The sequence below is a fragment of the Sinocyclocheilus grahami genome, unplaced genomic scaffold (assembly GCF_001515645.1).
Source record: "Sinocyclocheilus grahami isolate Dianchi unplaced genomic scaffold, SAMN03320097.WGS_v1.1 scaffold695.1, whole genome shotgun sequence".
In the NCBI taxonomy this organism is placed as follows: domain Eukaryota; kingdom Metazoa; phylum Chordata; class Actinopteri; order Cypriniformes; family Cyprinidae; genus Sinocyclocheilus; species Sinocyclocheilus grahami.
Genome location: NW_015505874.1, coordinates 149882 through 166817, shown reverse-complemented (window position 1 = coordinate 166817; position 16936 = coordinate 149882). Strand labels below are relative to the sequence as shown.

Sequence of the window (16936 nt, the reverse complement as noted above, 5' to 3'; positions counted from 1 at the left end):
ATATATATATATATATATATATATATATATATATATATATATATATATATATATAAAACCTTTTTGTATTTATGTTTATTTCACTGATAAATTGGCATATTTTCACAGATTAATCTATAATTTTTGTGCAGTAGTCTTAAAGGTACAGTAGCTAAAACAACCTCTAAAATTCTAAGGAATAGAGAGAGAATGGGAAAAATGATGATGCTCTAACTAAACTTTTGGGGGGAAAGATTTGTAAAATGCTACAAAAGGTGTAAAGTATGGTGCTTTTAATCTGATGAGAGCTGGCTGACCCGGTAGGTAAGACATATGCTGAGTAATTTGTCTCTCAAGCTACTTCTCTCCTTCATTTCTCTTCCCTGACAAATTAGAGGCTTGTAACTGACATTTTCCATTTTCTTCTCAGCCTCAGCAGTGTATTGATTCAATCAAGATAAGTGTGACTCCAGCTCTTTAACTGCAGAGGTGCTTTAACCCACGCCATTGAAGAGAAATGTTGTGAGTCAGGTATTATTCTGATCATACAGTCGCATGTAAAGGATGCTCATTCAATTAAGACACATGCATCAGTGTTTCATCTATCCATTCTTCTCGTTAAGCGTGTCCTCCTTGTAATGCATTATACATGCAACGCTTTCTCAGCTAATCAAACTGTTGCCATGGCAACCGGTCTGCCCCGTGCCCACTATCAAAAGGACTTGACTAAGCCTTATACACTCGAGACTGTTCGAGAACACTCAGCAAACCTTCCCCAAACACATACACAGCCCAAGGTTCGGCTGATGCTTTGATACACAGCCATGCTGGGTTTTATTATATTTATTTATTTATTACATATCGGATGGATGGATAGATAAATAGATAGATAGATAGATAGATAGATAGATAGATAGATATGTGGTGGTGGCTGAGTTTTCTTCTTCAATATAATAAAAATGTATATAGACAAAACTGATATTCAACACCTGAAAACGTGTATTGTGGTGTACTGCACCTTTTTTTGCCAGTGGGTTGGGGATGGATCCAGGTGTGCTGTGTCTCGGGTCTGATTTGATTGGTTCTGTTTTTGAGGGAGGGTCTGTTATGAGGGAAGAGTCTGTGACTGTTGTGTCGTCAGCTTTCAGGATCTCACTGTCCAATTCATTCTCTTTCTGAAGCGTGCCGCTCGTCCCTGGAGGAGATGTGAGAACTGGAGGAGTGAGAGAAACGAAAAAGAGAAAGAGATAAAAAGAACATAAATTTACATTAAGGACATAAAGCAGAATTTTCCAATTAGAATCATACTTTGAAAACTAACCAAAGATTTACCAGGGTAAGAGTAAATTGATAGTAATAAAATACTATAATACTGGTAATTTGGCACTAACCACTATCATAATTGATGAACATTGCAACACTGACACAGTTATTGAACTGAACTGCAACACTGAGCTAAATTGAGCTGAATAATGACACAATTGACTTCTGTAGAGCTTATTTGTATGTATACATATATGTATGTATTTATTTTTTGGCAGAAAATGTTGATGTGGGGGAAAATTTATAATTTTGCGACTGTATTAAGGTTTTTGTTAATGCTGTGGAATAAACAGACAAACAAGCTGATAGCTTTATAATCTGCAAAACACTAATCACAAAAATAACAATGTTAAAACTATGGTTACCATGGTCAATTTTTGCATGGGATATACATTAACCACCCTCATGATTTCAAGTATCATTCCCTGGAAACTCCAGCATCATTTCAAGGACTCGTGTGCATCAACACAGAATCTCCAGGACTGTTAATTCAGTAATTTGTATGCTCCAGCATGCAGTATCAGATTTTCACCTAGTGAAAAATGGATTGGATTTAGTGGCTTCTGAAGGATTAGTCGAATGCTATACTGCAGAAATCCATGACTGCTGCCCTTCAGATGAGTTTGGATAATGATCATGGCATGAATCTAATTAGATAACAGGATCAGTAGTGACTGCTCATTTAACAGCTGACTAAATATGTTTATTCTCTTCTCATCAGATGCAGAAAAGAGCTTCAGACGCATTGAAGGTCTGCTTGAGCAGTGAGACCCTTTGGAGAGACAAAGTGAAGAGCAATAAAAAGACGGGTGGCTTCAAGCCAACAGCTTCATCTCGGCTTCAAACAGACGCTGCTCAGCAGAGAGAGTTGAAAATTGGCAAACAGTAATTTTCATCTGTAACAAATGCAGCTAAACAATAGCTATATGAAGAAACCATTTGCAAAAGCATTAAATGTTTCTTAATCACATCAAACTGATCAAAGTCAATTATCTATAGTGAACCAAAATTACAGCCTATATTAGGGTTTTCCAACCTGAGGTTTATGAGGGAACTGCAGGCAGTTGATTAGTTGAATACACATTTAAGTTTTTACTATTTGCATCTGTAGATTTCAGTTACAATATATTTTTTCTCATGTACTGTGTTTTATTAGCATTGATATTTCGAAGGTTTTTATAGAAGAGTTTGTTCAAATATCATTTGCCTGATCAATAATATTTTATTCTTAAAACATTAGTTGAAATGTTATTTATTTATTTTCTGGATGTTGATTTATGAAGTAATTCAAAGAGAGAGAGAGAGAGAGAGAGAGAGACAAGAATTCCAAACCTGCCTTTATCCAATGTTCAGATTTCTCTTCTGGAAATGTATACAAATTTAGAATTAGAATTAGAAATTAGATATTGCCTCATTTACACGTTTAAACAACATTTAAAAAAAATTCTAATATAACACAATTGTCAAATAAAAATAAATATAGTCAATCAATTTCAACTTAAAAGATATGGATCAGTGTTATTTTAGTATCATTAAAGGAACACTCCACTATTTTTGAAAATAGGCTCATTTTCCAACTCCCCTAGAGTTAAACAGTTGAGTTTTACCGGTTTCAAATCCATTCAGCCGATCTCTGGGTCTGGCGGTAGCACTTTTAGCTGTAATAATGATATTACAATGATATTACGCAGCGCCTGAAAATAGTCCCAGCTAGGTAACTTCCAATAAGCCTACACTCTTAAAAATAAAGGTGCTTCACGATGCCATAGAAGAACCTTTTTGTCTAAATGGTTCCATAAAGAACCTTCAACATCTGAAGAACCTTTCTGTTTCACAAAAGGTTCTTTGTGGTGAAAGAAGGTTCTTCAGATTATAAAAAGGTAAGAAAGAGATGGTTCTTTAAAGAACCTTTGACTGAATGGTTCTTTGTGGAACCAACAAAGGTTAGCAGCAGGCCAATGTCTCACCGCTGAGACCAACGGGATAAACTGTCTGTGTTAACAAAGAAATGCCATCTGTCCCGGGTAAAACAGAAGTGTGCTATTTTTCTTCTGCTTAGAAACAGATACGCTCACACTAATCAGATGCTAAATTACTCTAATTTGGAGATGGAATTAATTAGTTCTTCACAGAAGCAATTAGGCTGTTACATAAAGCATGTTAAACGTGAGATACCATAAGCAGACACTGATTTGTTATCAGAACAATACGGCAAATTTAGGACGGAGATTTAATTTATTAGGAAATCTTTCAGGTCACCCACTGACTGCCGAAGTCAAAAGTTCAAACGTCAAATCTTGCACATGGAAACAAGTGCAAACTCTGTAATTATGAATTCCAATGATGCGTTAACTGCATTGAGACCTGCTAAACTTCTGCAGAATTACCGAAATTACCTTCCATTTGTTTGTAAAATACACAAAAAGTGGGTCACACGGGGGACTTGAGGTTATTTTGATGCTCCCTGTGGTTTGAAAATTAAGAAATTAAGCTATAGATATTAGTATTGTAATTTTAAAGCTATACTGTAAAATAAAATGATTATCATAATATTTTTTTAAATACAAATTTTAAATTGACATTTAAATAATAAAAATAACATTCACATTTACAATCATCATTTAATGTTGAACAGTTGACCTCTGACCTCACAGAGTAAACATGAGGACAGCGTGGGTCAAAACATCTTGTTTTGATTAGAGGGCATGTCTGTGTTTCTCCAGTTGTTTGAGGTCGATGAAGATTCTGTCTTTCAATGTGCAGCTGTCATCTTCTTAGGGCCGACCTCATGACAGGAAGACAAATGCTTGACTGTCTACCGACGCTACTGCTGTTTAGAAGTGCAAAGAGACAATCACTGAATTTGCTACGGTAAATAACTCAGGGAAAACCATATGGCAGTAAATAAAGTTCACTGTTAGCAATTCAATTCTGAGCTCTTTTTAGAGGGAGTCAAGTTCCCATGTTCGGTCTGTAAAGGTTAGCAGCAGGCCAATGTCTCACCGCTGAGACCAACGGGATAAACTGTCTGTGTTAACAAAGAAATGCCATCTGTCCCGGGTAAAACAGAAGTGTGCCATTTTTCTTCTGCTTAGAAACAGATACGCTCACACTAATCAGATGCTAAATTACTCTAATTTGGAGATGGAATTAATTAGTTCTTCACAGAAGCAATTAGGCTGTTACATAAAGCATGTTAAACGTGAGATACCATAAGCAGACACTGATTTGTTATCAGAACAATACGGCAAATTTAGGACGGAGATTTAATTTATTAGGAAATCTTTCAGGTCACCCACTGACTGCCGAAGTCAAAAGTTCAAACGTCAAATCTTGCACATGGAAACAAGTGCAAACTCTGTAATTATGAATTCCAATGATGCGTTAACTGCATTGAGACCTGCTAAACTTCTGCAGAATTACCGAAATTACCTTCCATTTGTTTGTAAAATACACAAAAAGTGGGTCACACGGGGGACTTGAGGTTATTTTGATGCTCCCTGTGGTTTGAAAATTAAGAAATTAAGCTATAGATATTAGTATTGTAATTTTAAAGCTATACTGTAAAATAAAATGATTATCATAATATTTTTTTAAATACAAATTTTAAATTGACATTTAAATAATAAAAATAACATTCACATTTACAATCATCATTTTGAGAGGGATTTGACTGTGAGGTATAATATTACGTAAAAAAAAAACTGATGACAGATTGTTGGATTATTGAAAATGAATTAATGCACCACCAGAGGTTGTAATGCCAGATGAACAGCAATGTGGTAAGATCAATTGTGCTAATTATAATGGTTGACACTGTCTTTAATTACTCATCAGCATGGCAACAGGAACAAATACAAAACCTCCCAAGATGCACTGGGGCGGGGGGGAGGTCAATACCAAAGTTTTGTGAGCTTGAAAGAGAAAGAAAAACATTGCATGTGATCCAGGGATGAGACAATGTTTGGGCAAAGAGATAAAAACAGCAGTAAAACCCAAGACGAAAACATAAAAAGGGTTTAGGACATGTCCAGACAGATCATCTGAGACGCAGCAAGGGAAAACCTCACTACAAGGAAGAGAGGTCTGGCATTTCCGGGAAAAAAAAAAAGAGAGAGAGAGAAAGAAAGATCTTCCTGACAGGCTTTGTGCTGTTTCAGAGAAAAGGCCAGGAGGAATCTTCATCCTGATGATTTGGTTCATGCAGGCAGTTCTATAGCCACAGCAGAGGGCATCGCAGCTTCAGCACATCTGACCGCAGTCAGCTAAACATGCAGACACCTGGGTTTGAGTATAAAAGTTCACGTGACGGGCTCCTCACCACAGACACAGATCTGTCAGGTCCATTGCAGCCAGATCGAGTTTCTAGCTACCAGTAAAAATAGACCCCACAATCCCTCATCAGCCATAAAAGGAGATGAAACTCATAAAGGTTGTAATAAAAAAAATGATAAAAACACACACACATATATATATATATATATATAAGACAAGAAATGCAATGAGACAAAACTAGATCTTTACATTTTCTGACATGCAAAATGTACTACCACGAAAGGGTGTTGTGGGTGGTTGCCAGGGTGTTGCTATGCAAAAACTACAACTATAAAATAATAGTGAAATAATGTTGAAATTAAATAAGATATAAATATTAGATTAAAACCCTAAACGAAATTTAGAAATCATGCTTTTTCTAGAAACAACTAACTAAATTACTAACTAAATAAAAACTAAACCTGACCTAAATAGTAATATAAAAAAAATGGTAAACTAAAACTAAAACGATTAAAAACATTCTTAATTAAGCTGAAATAAAATAAATAAATAAATAAAATATAAATATTAGATAAAAACTTACTCTAATTAGTTGAAATTAAAAAACAAAAATGAGTAATATAAAAATAGTAATATAAAAAAACTAATAAACAAATGACAAATGTAAAAGTATAAAGAAAAATAATATAAATATTTTATTACAACCGTAATAATTTCATTACAATTTTAACAATTACAATTCATTTGCAAAGCATCATTTAAAAAAAAATGTTGTTCAGTTTAAGTTTAAAATTTTATTTTAATGTTATTTCAATTAACAAAAGTGCATTTAATGGTTTTAGTTCATGATAACAACCCTGCATTGAAGAATAAATCCAGACAGAAATTAAACTAATTTTATAGGGACAACCTAAATTATACGGCTACAAAACTTACAACTCATATTCGTTATTACATTTATGAAAAATATTTGAGTTCATACTGAAATCAAGCACAAAGTGGAGACACTTCTGTTTGCTCTCTATTTAGTCACACTCCTATCTAGATGAAAGAACTGACATGATAACAAGATCTTATTAGTGCTTTTTCCTTTGAAAACCCTGATGTGATTGAAATCTACAGCTGTAAATACACCCCATTCTGTGCTTCTTGCATTAGCATATGTGCTCGGTGAAGGGATTTACAGACACAATGGTGTGAAGTGGGTCAGTGGCACGTCCATAACAGGTCTGTGTGTGTCGACAGCGGAGGGAAGAGCACAAGGCTCAGTGGATCTGGGTCAGTCGGACCTCAGGCATGTGTGGCATGCGTCTCTACTGTCTATGTGGATGGCAACAGAGCACAACATGGCACAGGGCGCCTGAGATCTGCACACACAGGCACATAACGGTCAGAGAGCAGTGGAGCAAAACAAGGAGACTGAGAGACTCAGAGAGACCAACAGAGTGCATATTTCCAACCATTTAAAATGCCACAAATACTTATTGCTAATAATTTTATTGTAAGTGTCCTGCAGGCAGTCAACTCATTCACAGGAAACTGTGTCATTTGTGCCCTATTTGTGTTCCAATGACTTGCTGCTGCTATAATTAAGAAGATGCTGAACTCAGAACTCAGAGTCACAGTATTTGACAGATTAAATAATGCAAAAGAAACAAAGCATTTTATTTAGCTTTTTATCTGAACATCAGATCATTTGCATCTACTGTACCACATCAACTAATTTTATTGAAATTCAGATTCTACATTGAAAATAATGGTTTGACATTTCTGGCATCATATTTAGGGCAGTTACATAATTATAAATCTTTTCTGACTGGTTCAAACATGCTTAATAAACACTCGAACCTCCACAGAGTTCAACTTTGGATGAAAAAACGATTTATTAGTTTTATAGATTTTTTTTTCTTGGCATAAAGAACAAATTAAATAAAGATCATTATTAGCCATTTATTATGACCTTCAACACTGTTTAATTCATTTAAAAGTTAAATACTTTTATTTATCAAGGATGCATAGAAGTGAAGTGACAGTAAAGACATTTATAATGTTATAAAATACTACAAACTTTTCAACTACTACCATCATTTACTCAGTTATCCATTCGAATTATAATGGTCAATTTTTATGATTACTTTAAGAATAACTTTCCTGAATATTACAGCCACAAGTAGCATCGTTTCCTGAGAATGAGGCAGTTATACATCTGATGGAGTAGGAATAAACAGCATTAACTGTGTATATCTGATATTTTATACAAAGCTGAAATACTGTAAGCTGTTCCTGCCAATCTAAAGATCTCAGCATTTCAGTAGCCCTGAAAACAAAACTGCCCGTCTACTTCAAAATAACAAACTATGCAGTAAATCACTGCTAACTAAATCATAATACCTGTTTCTACATGTCTAATACTGAGCATCTGTATTATTCTATAGCCTTTGTAATGTGACGAGACTAAACGCAACCCTTAAGATATGTTTCAATCCAAATCAAGTACGTTCACAGCACTAGAAATGCAAAATAGAACAAGGAACAGCAATGGAATTGCATATTTCTCTTGGGGTTCTTCAGAAGTATCCAATGGAGTTGCAACAATCTGTCTCGCAGATCAATATGCAGGATAAACTGGGTTACCCACATCTGCATTGACACACACAGTACTTCAGAGGAGTGCTCGAATCGTCCAAACACCATTAATATTTTAAGAACCCTCTGCATCTCTCCCACTCAATGAAGGCAGACATTAGCACAAACGGAAACAGTCAGAAACAACTCATATCTTGATATAGCTGAGAGATAGTAGGGCAAGACTGACTTCACGGCTAAAAGTTGTTCTTCATTAGACAGCTCATAGCACAAAATAACAACCACACAGCCTAAATGGTTGCCCCGAGTACAGACACAACAAACACAACAACGGCAATCGTTTTAAATCACAGCAATGCCTGTAAGCGCTATATTACATCATGTGGTAATTGGTCTCCTACTGAGACGCTTCATGTTTGTTTGGTGTGTGATTGTTGAGATTGATCATTTAGAAATAATCAGCATCACTAAACACTTCAGCGCATTCAGGGCCCAACGAGACATTATATTTTATAGGATATATATATGAGAATATGCAAACATTTTCAACAGTTGTTTGTGTTTTTCATGGTGTTTTTTTCAGCAAGCATCCAAACGCTAAGATGAGTAAAAATCAGATAAGCCACATTAAGGGATTTTATCAATCTACATTAAAGAGGTTCTTTAATGTAGGTTTAATGGAAAGAGCATCCAAATGTACATATGCATGCTTAAACCATGTGTGTGGACGTGAAGGCACAGTCGGCACAGTGACTTTGTTTACATGTGCAGTGACCTACATCTATCCATCCACATGTTTTGGCATCTGCCTTCAGCAGCATAGCCATGAATTGTCAACGGGAAATCAAATGAAATGTTTTTACTTTCTTAATACACATTTCTGAATATAATGCTTACTTTTACAATTAAATGTAAGCATTTGGCAGATGCTTTATCCAAGGTGAATTAAATTGTCTTTGCTAGTGCCGTGCTCCACTCTATGAGCTACAAGAAGGCTATGTGCATGACTCATGTATGTCTTTGTAATCTTATAAAGTGCAACATAATGCAAATGTGGACTGAAAAGTATAGGTGCCATCAGAATGATAAAAACATCACAATAATCTGTATGTAATCCACACGACTCCAGTCCATCAATTAACATCTTGTGAAGTGAAACACTGTAATAAGCATATGTATCACTAAGGCATTTTAACGTCAAACAAGTCCTTTATCCATATTGCTTCCTCCAGTAAAAAAGTAATCTCGTCTGAATCAGGAGAGAAATATGCAGAGATCAACCAAAAATGGGCCAAAAGAGGATTTTGATGTGAGAGGACGAGCGTTATTATGGATTATGGACTCGTATTTTAGCTGGAAGCAACAGTTTGAAGTTAAAATGTCTTATTGATGGATTTGTTTCTTACAAACACACAGCGTTTTGTTTCACAAGATGTTAATTGCTGGACTGGAGTGGTGGGAATTACTTGTGGGTCATTGTGATGCTTTTATTAGCTGTTTGGAATCTCATTCTGACGGCACCCATTCACTGCAGAGGATCCACTGGTGAGCAAGTGATGTAATGCTATAATTCTCCAAATCTGTTCCTATGAAGAAACAAACTCATTTACATCTCAGATGTCCTGAGGGTGAGTACATTTTCAGCAAATTTTCATTTTTGGGTGAACTATTGTGCACATAATATCATTTATGTCCAGGTCCACACAGAATCAGTATCTGCAGAATTCCACTGAATGCTCAACAAATTTCCCTAGAATATTCTGGCTAATTTAATCATGCTTTGTGCTAACAATAAGAGTGCAGTGCTCTCAGCTCAGTCTGACCCATCTCATGGCCTGCATTGTGGTTGCTTAAGCAGGCCACAACAATAAAAATAGGGCCTAAACTAAATGAACTGTCATGGGATGACAACCCACTGAGTAGGGAAACTGTCTTTTACTTCACCAAGGCTGCATCTATATGATCAAACATACTGTAAAACAGTCATTTGTGAAATATTATTACAATTTAAAATAACTGTTTAAAATTGCAATATATCTTTTAAATATAATATATTCCTGTGATGGTAAAGCTGAATTTTCAGCATCCTTACTCCAGTCTTCAGTGTCACATGATCCTTCAGAAATCATTCTAATATGCTGATTTGCTGCTCAAGAAACATTTCTTATTATCAATGTTTAAACAGTTGTGCTGCTTAATATTTTGGTGGAAAATATTTCAATAATAAAATAAATGTAAATGTTATAATAATATAAATGTAAAGAATAATTTAAAATATTGACAAAAGAGGTGATACGAATGAAATGACTTGATACTTGATTCCAAGCTAGTATAATTTCTTTTCCACAGATTTTACAAAATATGTCTGCTACAATTCCTGAAATTCGTCTCAGACAGCAAAACCGTGGACAATTTCCTCACAAATAGACACCTAAAAAAGTGAAAACGCACGACAAGAGTGTAGCAGAGGGTATCTAGGTTTGTCTGTGTCACGTCTAGCCGTGTCTGTGTACACTGAAGCAGAAGAGGACAGATATAAATATGCAAAACTGAGCAAACTTATGGTGCCTGCCATTACAGCGGATCCTGCAGAAATATCAAGGGTGAAGGCTCTCTGACATATTGCAGTATAAATGGCTGTCAGAAGTCTTAAAAATGATGAAAGCCATAAAAGGAATGTGAATTTAATGCCCTAATGGCTAGATCCTTGAACCACAGGGTTTTGATTCAGTAAATTTTAAGATGAATATAAGAAACAGTACACCTTATCACCTTCTGAAGCCAACCGCTTCAGAAACATCAAATTACTCCAGGCACGCACTGCAATAAGCTGCTTTTAGAGTAGCATACCGGTCAAATAAAAATTAATTGTCAATGTCTAGATGCAGCCAAACAGAGAGAGGCGCTGCATGTTTAGGAGGAAATGCTCTATAATTGCCTGGATTTCCCTGCATGCTCCTTCCATTAGGAGACACTTGATACTGAGGTCATTTTATGGAGGACGGTCAACCTGCGTCCTTGACTAAGCCAAGATGAAAGCGGAAATGACACCAGCTAGCCAAGGCACCATGACTCGATGTTTAAAACATATAAACAAATGACCAGGCAGCGTTCTGTGAAGAGGATCATCATATGACCGTGTCTATAAATACCTACTGGTCTATTCAGACACACTTGGGGGAAAGTATTAATGTGGCTTCCTGTGGCACATGCTACAGCGACAGAAGATTCATTTTGAAGGTCAACAGAAGCAGATGTGAGAACATCAGGGAAAGAATTCAAGAAAATGTGAGTCATGTGACTCATTCCCAGCAGGAAACGCCTTCTGAGATCACAACACATGCTGCAAACACTCTCTTTCTGCACTGTTCTTATAGATGTTTCTCTAAGCAATTATACTGCATCTGTTTTAGATTATATTATGGCTGCTGAAACAGTCTAAGGTGTGGCAATGCTGTTTCTAGATCAGTGTTATAGGGCAATAATGTCGAGCAAAGGGGCCCAAACCCGCCCGCGTAGCTGTGGCACTAATATTAGCAGGCGGTCCTGTGACAACAGGACAGGCAACGAATGGGAGTGTGAACACACACACACAAGCACATGCTAACGACAGTTTTCTTTTTCTGACACACACATGCCTCTCGTCAAAACCACACTGACGCTACAGCTGCTGGGGAACTAATTGAGACTTCATATGTGCACCACACAAAGTTCATACTAACAGCCTTAACATACACTAAACAACAGCATCTGACAACTAACACATACTGTGTTCAACATATACAAACCAGGGTCAGAAATAAACCTACTTGATTTGATTGTCAGGAGCATTTTTTACCTTTGCGAAAACATGTTGTTGTTGCCATATATGTCACCCAATCTGAACAATTATGGCTGTCACTTTACAAAATAAACATCAAAATAGCTGTAAAAAAAAAGCACAGTAAGAATATTATACTATTAAATATTAAGTATCACAAATTACTAAGTAAAAAAGTAAATAAATAAATAAATATTTAAAATAAAAATAAAAATAATATATATATATATATATATATAAATGAAACGAAAACAATACAATTTATAAATAATTTATTAATAATAATAATAATAATAAAAGTGCTTTCTTTTAGGCATTGTGTCTCGCCAAACAAAACTTCTTCACTTGGTAAAATTATTTTTAAGCATAACCTGTAATGGCTTTTTGTTTCATTATAGTAAAATACTGACTCTATAATTAGAAAACTGATAAATATTTCTCTCAGCACACCAACAATGAAATGTATTATTCAGAAATTATTCAAAGTTTGACCTCATTTTCAGATCTGTATGTTGGTAAACACATATTCATTCAGCTTTATTTAAAATATTCTGTCCTTGAGGGGATCCTGTTTTCTCATGTTTGGACTCAAAAGGAAGTCACAAGCCCCCGCTTACGTAAGACGGAGACAGATTTCCACTGCTTTCCTGCCGCCAAGACAAAGTCATTGTGCAACAGTGAAGACGTGATCTAATCACGCAAATTCTCACTTTGTTTACATTTCAGCTGCCGCGACAAAACAGTTTTGCCAACAAAAACTGGATCCTGACTTCATGGCCCTGCAGACGCCACACCTCATTATGGAAGCAGAACTGCCGATTAAGACCATCACTCTCTAATTTCAAGGTGCACACTGTCAGTTTAAAAAGAAATGCCTCTGAGATCTAAAACATCAGTGCATGCCATAATTTTGAGCTTTAGGGTAAACAAAGCTTGGAGGCCAAATTATGGTGTTTCTTCATGTTAAAATGACTTAATCACTTGGAGAATCTTGGTCCTGTCTGCGCCCAAAACACTCACTACAAAGCAATCAATGTTGCTGTACAGAGGATTCTCTGACCTGTCTCTCTCTCTCTCTCTCTCGCTCTCTCTCTCTCTGGTTCTCTGAGCCTCAGGCTACAGGACAAGGCCTCCATCAGAGCTAATAATAATGACACACTGGTGTCCGTGACTCAAATGGCCCAAGGTGTGAGCCATACAGCTGCCACTGATCTGAGATCAGCTTCACATTCACAGGATATGAATAACTGACACAAGAAAAAAAAACGTGGGAGGTCTTTTAAGATGGCAATAAACACAAGGTTTCAGTCATTCTTCAAAATAGTAAAAAGCTTGGACAGGAAGATAATAAGAGAAAAAGTGAAGGCATAGATTTTTTTTTTAATTATTATTATTATTATTATCGAAGGCAGTTAGATGCTCATGGAAGAGATGAGTTTTCAATTGTTTCTTGAAGATTGTGAGGGATTCGGCTGTTCGGATGGAGTTAGCTAGGTCATTCCACCAACAGGGTATGGTGAAAGAAAACATTCCTTGAGAGTGATTTTGTGCCTCTCAGTGATGGAACCACAAGCCACCGCTCATTTACTGACTCCAGGTTTCTGGAGGAGGTGTAGATGCATAGGAGAGAGCGGAGGTAGGAGGGTGCGGACCCCGTGGCAGTTCTGTAGGTAAGCACCAATGACTTGAACTTGATGCGAGCCATGACTGAAAGCCAGTGCAGAGAGATGAGAAGCGGTGTGACGTGACCTCTCTTGGGCTCATTGAAAACAAGACATACTGCTGCATTCTGAATCATTTGCAGAGGTCTGATTGGTCCAGAAGAGCATTGCAATAGTCCAAACTAGAAATGACAAGGGCCTGGACAAGAAGCTGTGTTGCATGCTCTGTTAGGAAGGGTCTGATTTTCCTGATGTTATGTAGTGCAAACCTGCATGATCAGCTGATCATCAAGCATCACCCCAAGATTCCTGGCCGAACTCGATGGGATTATCGTTGATGTGCCCTGTTGAATGGTAAACTGGTGCTATACTGATGGGGTGACTGGGAAGATGAGAAGTTCTGTCTTTGCCAGGTTGAGCTGAAGGTAATGCTCTATCATTCATGCCGATGAAAGAGCATTGAATGTAATACTCATCATCATGGTTGCTGTGGTGTTCTGGGGGTTTGCTAGGTTGTAGTTTACTAGCCCGGGACAAGAGAGTCGAGAACGAGATCTGTCTTTAACACAGTAATCATATAGGAATGCGATGACATGTTTCCTCCTCTTTTGGCGCATTTTTACAGTTTAGGGCTGTACAAGTATACATGTGGTATGACAGTTCAAAACAGCCTGATTTAAAACTACAAATACCAAGAGACAGGAATGTGCACAAACTAAGATCTTGTGAGACAATGACTAGCTGTTTCCTTAGCATAACTCACACCAATCTACTGATGTTGCCATACCTGCAACTACACATCTCGAGGAAGCATTTGACCTTGCCATTAAAGGTAATTTATTAGAGGACTCTAGTAAAACCGAAGGAATTGCGATCCTTAGGTTTCAGGTTTGATCTGATTTCAGAAGACGCTTTCATTCAAAGCAGCTTACATTGCATTATAACTAGCCTGAGGTTAAATTCCTTGCACAAGGACACAATAGCTGTTGATCATGAATTATGCCTTATGGGATTTAAACCTGCAAACTCTGGGTTTCAAGCCCATACTACAAATATGATCCCATGCAAAATGATTAAACCAACATCAAATTTGCACTACAACGGTGGCACAGAAGCATTTCTGAAGTGGCATTTACGCAGCGATTGCATCTTTTGATACTGTTGAGGTGGGTCACACAGAACAGGTATAATTTAGCCTGGGTTTTATGTGGCATTACGACTTTACACAGAAATTACTCCAAAGCAATGCAAGTTGGGAATCAGTATCTTTGTCCTATCAGTAAAAGATAGCCGGTATTATTAAATATATGACTAGATAATCAACATATAATAATAAAATTTTACCACATTGGCAAATTTCTTAAAATTTAGCATCACAATTAAATTAATCTTGTTTTAAGGATGTTTAAACAATGTCAAACAATATAAAACACCAATTAAGAAAAGTTTTTTTTTTTTTTAGTTTCTAATTGCAGGATCATATTGAGTTCTGTATCATAACAAGGCAATAGTTGGATTAATCATGATGCAACAACGAAAACCCTGTGGGCTTTCATTTGGTGCAGAATAAGGACTGTTATAGACATGTAGCGGGTATAAGACATGAGCAGGGCTGTTTTGCGCACACCGGTAAATCCATGAAACCTCTTAATATATAAACTCACTGATGCTTTTCTCGTGGAAATAAAGTAATGATCAAACAATAGCAGCGAAAATAATGTCCGAATCATCAAATTAAGAGTGCTGACATTAAACGCCACTGAATTATGCTCACTGAAATGCGAAAAACCGTTATCCAGGTCACGCACATATGGGCCGCTACTTTTGTTGTTTTCTTAATGACAGGTGGCACAGAAACCTTAATGAACAAGCTTTAAGGTTCATACAAAATATAAACACTATGACATGACTGAAAATATGCGCACATATAGCCTACTCTAGTAATATATTCTGCGTCCTTTTGACCACCCATGCGTTTATTCAGGGTTTCATAGACATTTTATACGTTTTTTTTTATTTCAGTTGTACTTACCTTTATCTGTCAGCGTCAGTTTTTCTTCAAAGCTGCTCTCTAGAGTCTTGTTCTCCATTTTGTTCATGGTTTGCAGTCAGTCATTCCATTACAGGCTCCAAAAGAGACGCGTAAAAAAGAGGAACTCCCAGTTATGAACACACCCGAATGCAGTTCTTATTTAATACTTTAACTAGAGCATTTAAGAGTTGAAATCAAGCCATTATAGCAGAACGAAGCAAATCAGCCATCTGCTGCCACTGATATAACCCTGCCAACAACAACTAGTGGAGCATACCTACACTGAACCACTTACATTCGTGTGAATAATCAACATTTCCAAAACATACTCATGCAAATGGTTAAAAAACATGCAGATTAAAGCTGATCAGCTAAAACAGACATAAAAATAACGCATGGGTCAAAAAACAGCATGCACTGCAGTCAGGTGGAGAGTTTCTCAGACTGCTTTCAGTCCCTGCTTGCGGGCATTTGGAGATAAATGTAGATCCAATCAGTCATGAGTTAAACAACTGAGATCTGTACAGCACAGAAGCCCCGGGATGTGTATACGGCGTGATGGTGGACTCATTGCGTACCCTGCCTAAAATCATCTAAGTTATGTCTCGCTGCCACGGAGAACGACGCAGATGGGATAAAAAGAGGCTTTGTTGCGCTGACATAGGTGAGAATGCGGTCAGGTTGGGCCACATTGGACCCCCTTAAACCACAAATAAGCTTAAAAACAAAAATCAGGGTTGTTTATGAGTAGATGCTGATGGGTTTTATATAATCTGTGCAGTGCTTTGTAAAGATCTTACATCAAAAAACTCTTCTAATGTGGCCTGCAAACCAGAAGAGGAGGCAGAACCACAGATAGTGAAGAGGTTATGATTGAAGGTATTTTAACATGCACCATCCATCACTGATAGATCAAGGGCATATTTGAGGCTTTTTTGAAGCCCAATTTGAAGAAGTTGCTGGTGTCTCCTTCAAAACACCTTCACTGCACTTTAGTAAAATGTGTTTTGAATTGGTCTCAGTACGTTTAAATGATTAGAAACACAAAATGGATTGGATATTGCTTTCTCGTCGTGGCTAAGTGACTCTGAGAATCTAATATAAACAAAAACAGAAAACGAGAGACAGCTACACTGTAAAAAAAATCCATAAAATTTACGGTAAAAAACCAGCAGCTGTGGTTGCCGGAATTTTACACTTCCAAAAACGGTATACTACCTGTCACGAATCCGGTCCACGAACTTTCCTATTCATTGACTC

The 16936-nt window shown here is 36.8% G+C and overlaps 1 protein-coding gene across 4 annotated transcripts in view; it reads right to left on the bottom strand.

Moving 5' to 3' along the window:
• LOC107559702 (MAP7 domain-containing protein 1) overlaps positions 1-15823 on the bottom strand; it is a 41913-nt gene extending 26090 nt beyond the window's left edge. For all 4 annotated transcript variants that reach the window (XM_016243598.1, XM_016243600.1, XM_016243599.1 and 1 more), the window contains exons 1-2: positions 15677-15823; positions 998-1192 (exon numbers count right to left, since the gene is read on the bottom strand). In XM_016243598.1, the coding sequence (XP_016099084.1) occupies positions 998-1192; positions 15677-15743 (262 nt within the window). In that variant the 5' untranslated portion in view covers positions 15744-15823. The remainder of the gene's footprint in view (positions 1-997; positions 1193-15676) is intronic.
• Positions 15824-16936: the final 1113 nt, after the last annotated feature.